The sequence below is a fragment of the Anopheles stephensi genome, chromosome 3 (assembly GCF_013141755.1).
Source record: "Anopheles stephensi strain Indian chromosome 3, UCI_ANSTEP_V1.0, whole genome shotgun sequence".
NCBI lineage: Eukaryota > Metazoa > Arthropoda > Insecta > Diptera > Culicidae > Anopheles > Anopheles stephensi.
Window position 1 is genome coordinate 21,036,679 of NC_050203.1, and position 6,173 is coordinate 21,042,851.

Consider the following 6,173-nt stretch of genomic DNA (forward strand, 5'->3'; position numbering starts at 1 on the left):
CTAAAATGTGTAAAATTTACCGTTAGCTTTGCTTTGAGGCTAAAATTTTGAAAAATCCCTCCCGTTTGGCAGCACTGCCATCGGAACGCGCACTTTGTTTTGCTGCCATTTGACAGGAAGGCAAAGGCGAAGAAGAAAAAGAAAATCCTCCACACACAGAGAGAGGGAAGTCCTACAACACAATCAAGATGCAAGTGCATTTCGTTCGTTTGCACAGCTCCCAGGCTGAGCCAACAATGTGTGTAATCAATTAACAGTCCAGTCCGTTCGCGAAAGAAACCCATAATACGGTCACCATCCGAAAAGTGACGGAATTTGCAGTGCATTTCTTGGAATGTCGTGTGTGTTTTGTTGAACAGGTTCACGTAAAATGATGTGATTCATCATCGATACGGTGCTGCTCTAGCAGCCAACTATCGATACGCGCAGTGTGTTGTTGGTTGAAGACGGGTGCATTTTCCAGGGCAGATTAAAAAGTTCCGATTCCTCGTCGCTCACGCCCAGCAGATAGAGAGAAAAAAAGGAAGTCATAGCAATAGCAGGCGGGTAGAACATACCGTTGCGCTGGCAAAGTGGCTAGATGGTGATGGTTAATGGTGCCATGCTCTGTGGGAGTAGTTGTGTGTGGTGGTGTCCGTGTGTGGGTTGATCCTGCGAAGCGCGAGCATACTTGTTGTGTCGTCACAGTGGTCAACAACCACCGTGTGGACGAAAGGTCCTTTTTCGTGAGCAAATACTTCTATTATTGAAACGTAGGTGGCGACGACGTACACTTTGTCGATGAGGTAAGTGTACTCCCAATACGGCCCGGAGTGTGGGCATCCTGTTTGAACTCTATTAAATTCTACAGAAAACGATGGTTGATATTGTAAATTAAGTAAATTGAATAATGAAACAGAAACAGTTAATTTATTTTGGTAGTGTCGGGAGTAATAATCAGATTCAGAAACGTTTCCATAGCAGCGAACAAAGCTGACACTTCATGAGTTCGAATCTAATCTGGACCGGTTCATTGCTTGTACTAAAAATATTCTGTAACCGGTTACGTGATAAAAATAATTCTATTATGCCAATAGATTGGCATGCATCACCGAGCAATGAGTCGTTACGCCGTGTACGACAGTTTTAAAATCCAATTTATGAATCAAATTTATTTTCTACCCATTTCCCGGCTTTTGTAGCTCACGTAGCAGTACGTAATAAACATTCCAGAACGTCGCATTCAAACTCATACAAATTCTTACACGTTTCTCTCGTTTCGCAGTGACAGCTTGGAAGATAGTCCACTGTCGGACAATAGGATGGACATATCGGAGAACACGACCTCGCACGGATCATCGCCTCCGCTGCACGTGGAAGGCTCGCCGGATTATTCGCCCGAGCACGAACCCGATGGCATAACGAGGAAGCAACCGCTGCTGCTGCCACCGGCTCTGTGCCAAACGGACACCGAGCTGGGCAATGGCGTAGAACCTCACACCGATTCTCGCAGCGCAACGACTGGCGGCGCCACGACGGAATCGATGGAGATTCATAAGCTGTCTGCTAACAAATCGCCTTCCATCGTATCATCATCGGCCCGGGTAACATCATCGACCGGCCTGACGCCCGTCAGCAGCCATCCGCTGATGATGTCACCGACCGGCAGTGAATCAGACGTGTCGGAGTTGATAGTCGACGCACGGCAGCCAGCGGGGTGCCGCCGGGAGCCTACCGTGCGTAACTATTACCACTATCCGGACGTAGTGCCGGCGAGCGAGCAGCCACTACGGCTAGCCAGCCCGTACGCCAACCGTCGCAGTGGGGAGAAGAAAGACACCGGATCGATGCTAGCAGCCGATGAGAAGCGTTCTCACGTAGCCATGGTGACGACGCCGGCAAGGCGCGCTAAAGGCTCACCAGCGAAACGATTGCCGGCCCGGGTGGACGGTTCGAAGACAGTGGCGGCCACCTCAACGCTCGACGTTATAAACAATGCCATCCATAGGGGTGCAGAAAGTGACACGAACGACGGTGTTTCACCGGTGCGCCAGCGAGCCACCGAGGAGGGTGGGTCGGATTTTTTTAGCACCGAATCGGAAGGAGAAGACCCATACGATGAGGAAGATGTCTCGCTGTTTCAAGCTTCCGTTACGCCAACGTTTCAATCGGTGGCACTGCACGCGTCCCCACCCCCGTCCGACGGTCCGTCCCCGACCGGTGGCCAGCCACGAAAGCCGAAGCAACACTCGAAATCGATCTCACCCCGTTTGCACCAGCGCCGCAAAGTACCACTGCCGAGCGATCTGCTCGTTGATGACGTTAGCTCGATGGAAGATACGCTTTCGAACCAGAGCGTGGACGAGCTGCAGCAGAACCTGGTGTCGCTCAGTCCCTCTTCCTCCATATTGGACGATAACGGGTTTAATGTGGACATTGATGAAGATTTTCTCGATCTGCCCGGTACGCCGAAGGCAACCGGGTTGTCGGTCGACGGTTCCGGGCATGATGTGGTGGCGGTGGGACATTCCACAACCTTACCCCAGTATTCGGCCCGGGAGGAAGCCCGTGATATACGGAACTGGCAGAAGATTACGCTTCCGGATGGAAAAACGCGCGAAATCGATATGAAGGTGATTGAACCGTACAAGTGTGTGCTGTCGCACGGAGGCTATCTGCAGGCGGGTGGACACAATGCGATCGTCGTGTTTAGTGCGTGCCATCTGCCGGATCGTTCGCGAGCGGATTACCATTACGTGATGAACAATTTGTTTTTGTACGTAGTTAAAACGTTGGAGCAGCTGGTGACGGAGGACTACGTGCTGGTATATCTGCATGGTGGTTCGAGCCGCGGGAATGTACCTCCCTTTCCGTGGTTAAAAAAGTAAGAGCACATTATTTGCAGACTGTTCGTGATAGAAAAGTAATGTATCGTTTCTTTTGCTACCAGATGTTACCAGCTGCTTGATCGACGGCTGAGAAAAAGCCTTCGCAATCTTTACATGGTACATCCGACCTTTTGGCTAAAGAGCGTCGTTTGGATGGCACGACCATTCATTAGGTAAGCTTCTTATGAAAATATGTCCTTAAAGCATGTTTTATTCAAAAGTAAACTCCTTTCACATGCAGTTCAAAGTTTTGGCGAAAGCTCGTGTACGTTACTTCGCTCGAAGAGCTGTACAAGCTCGTACCGGTGGAAAAGGCGGCCGTCCCGGACAAGGTGAAAAACTACAATGCTCGGTAAAGTAATACGTTTGCATTACGTGAAGGTGTCGTTATGTTTTGGGTTTTTCAGTTCAAGAAAAAGAAAGGACTGGTTCTCTTTAGTTTAGTGTACGTTTGTTTGTCCTATTTGTTTCGAGAGCAGAAAGGAAAAGGAAGCAGATCTCTTCTGTATGTTTTGTCTGTTTTGTGTTTACAAAAATAATATCTTTTGGTTATGGGGATTGGAAAGCAGTAATCGAATACGCAAAACATGTCTGGTGCCGTCTTCTGTGAGACTATGCACATAATCGATAAAACAAGCAATGCTATCTATAAGCTGTAGTTGAAATGATGATAATGCAGGGCAAGATGTAGCAAATCAGATCAGAGAAGCCCTGCGTAGAACGTAGATCTTGCACACTACCGGTAGATATGGAAAGCACTTCAGCCATCAGTCCGTCAGGCCACTACTACTAGCGCCAAGGACGACACTATCAATCAAACGAATGTGTAGAATAGAATTCGAACTAAACGCGGGCCTGGCGGTGCCCTTAACCTTGTCCTTTGGGTAGTTGAAAGGCGCGCTGTTTACGCGTGTCTTTCAAAGGATCCAGGTTCCAGGAACCGAACGGGATGCTAAGAGAAGCGATGAGTATTATTATCGAGATTAGTAGTATTGTGAACGCATATCGAACTGCCTAAAGAATGGGATACATTCTTCTGATCTCTCGGTTAGTGTGTAGTGTACAAACCGGCTTTTTGGATGTTAGCGTGTGCAAGTCCTAAGCAGAAAGAAAACGAGATGGAACGATAAATTTCTATTTGGTTTAGAGACCGATACTGTAGGCGCAACTGCTTCTCGTCGTTTAATTTTCTGGTTTAAATATCTCTTTACAAGAATCTTTGTTCATACTTACGAAACTCGCATATACAAGGAATACAAAATAACAAAAAGACACGCATTACCAAAAATTTAAAGTTCCCTTACGGGATGGAACTGCCTGCCTGAACGTTAGTGTTAGTGTGAGAAACGGCATCACGTTACCCAAATAAGGAACGGTGCGTTTAAGAAGAAGGAAAGGAAATATAATGATAATAACTATTTTTTTCTAAAAACACAACATAAAGCAATGCAAAAACAATAACATAAGCCCGGAAAGGGGCAGCCGCAAGCTCCGGCAAATATTGGTTGATCGTCAACGGATCGTCGTTGTCAGTCGCTGTTTGTAAAGGCAGCGGCAGTTACACTGTGTACCTAGTTTAATGCGAGAACGATTTCCACAAATCCATGCCCGGTAATGATTTCATATTGGTAACTTACATGTATATCTCATAACAAAGCATTATCACTAAATTGATGCGAATAATCCGTATCGCGTGGAGAGAGAGAGAGAGAGAGGGAGAGCGTACAGTATTGTTTTGTGGAAAGGGACGTATCGCAATGTGTGAAATATTTTTCCAACACGGGAAAAAAAGTATTTAAAAAAGCGTAGCTTGTTCTACGCTGTGAGGCGGGAAATGGGTGAAAACTATGTGTTGTTATTGAATTGTTGAAAATGACCAATATTTAGACAGGTACGGTAGGAAAGTAAAGCTGATTAACGTTCTTATTTGGACCTAACTCGTTGCAGCTGTTTCAAAACAGCGGCTCAGATTTCGGCAAAATAATCCATCGACAAACGAAAAAACGGTCCAGTACAAAATCATACCCTTGACTGCTACTGAAAACTATTAGGCAAAAATAATGCTCCATGCAGACAACTAAAGGAGAGAGTATTCTTGTTCTTCGTTTGTATGAGCACGCAACAATGCTTTGTGAAGATAGTCCAATCGGTTTAGGGATAATCACGTCGAGAGTGTAGTGTATAGTGTGATGAAACGAGCAGCATTTACATATACTAAATGTTCGTACAGTGTGAGTAGTATTGAAAAAAAAAAACGGGTGGAAAACAGAACGGTGCGTTGTAAGGCAAACCAGCTGTTAGGAGGTAACTTTCTGCTGAGTTAATGCTCCCCATTCGGTTATGATCTGCATCTAGTAAGGATTTCGTTCGTGGTAAAAAAAATGTGTCCCGAATTGTCCCCATCAACCATTTCGTCTGTGCAATACGCGATCGCTCCGGTGCAATCCGATGGTGCTATCTGTGTGTCGATCTCAGTTTTTCTTCACCTTTACGTCTTACTGTAAGTTACGCCTAGATTGGTGCTGTTCCAGTACACATAGATTTGATTCGTTTGCTTTAGGTGAATTTTAACATAAAGCCACCGATCAAAGCTTACCTCCTAATAATGCGTGCTACGATCTCAACGGGAGCAAGACTATGTATCGTGAAACCGTGAAAATAAACCTCCTTAATTGTAGTGTTCACGCAGACTTCAGCTTCCGGCAGCTGTTTATTTCCGGTTGTAGATTAGGTTAGCCGTACACCCACCTTACTTGTTGTTACACCGAAACATTTATTCTATCATTTCTAGTTGGTCTTTTTGGACTTTATAAAATTCAATTTAATTTAGTTGTATTTAAGCTTTTCCGAGTATTGTTTACGATCCTCTAAAGATTCTTCTTCTTCTTGTTCCTTGACACTACAACCGATCGATGGGTCTCGGCCTGCCACCATTTCTGGCTTTCTGTGACTTAATTTTAACCGTAGCAAAGTAGTCAGCCCTACGTACAGGGAGGAGGCGGTATGGATGGGATTTGAACCCCGGTCCTGACATGTGAAGATCGGTGCCGTTATCGCTTTGGCCACCAGACAACCCCAAGATTCTAGAATCTTTTAATTTTGAACGAAACATGCTTGAAAGTTTCTAATTTTACATCATTTGCCGATCAAATCCCATATAAATGGCCATCTGTTGCAGTATTCGCATCATTATCTTAGGATACGTTAGAACTTTTTAATGCTGATCGCAACTGAAATATTTTCTAACTGGCATCAAAAACTGAAAAGTGAAAGAGAAGGAGCATAAAATGCCTCTTTTTTTAGGTA

General features: G+C 45.4%; 1 protein-coding gene across 1 annotated transcript; it reads left to right on the top strand.

Moving 5' to 3' along the window:
• The first annotated feature begins 65 nt into the window (after positions 1 to 65).
• LOC118512845 lies at positions 66 to 5,557 on the top strand. The gene is made up of 4 exons (XM_036057908.1): positions 66 to 785; positions 1,265 to 2,863; positions 2,930 to 3,040; positions 3,109 to 5,557. The coding sequence occupies exons 1-4, from the start codon at positions 781 to 783 to the stop codon at positions 3,221 to 3,223; spliced, it is 1,830 nt and encodes a 609-aa protein (XP_035913801.1). The 5' UTR covers positions 66 to 780; the 3' UTR covers positions 3,224 to 5,557.
• Positions 5,558 to 6,173: the final 616 nt, after the last annotated feature.

Bases quoted from the DNA above. Each gene is read 5' to 3' on its own strand.
- LOC118512845 (XM_036057908.1), top strand. The intron at 2,864-2,929 runs GTAAGAGCACAT...TTTTGCTACCAG, and splicing joins CCCTTTCCGTGGTTAAAAAA to ATGTTACCAGCTGCTTGATC. The intron at 3,041-3,108 runs GTAAGCTTCTTA...TTTCACATGCAG, and splicing joins ATGGCACGACCATTCATTAG to TTCAAAGTTTTGGCGAAAGC.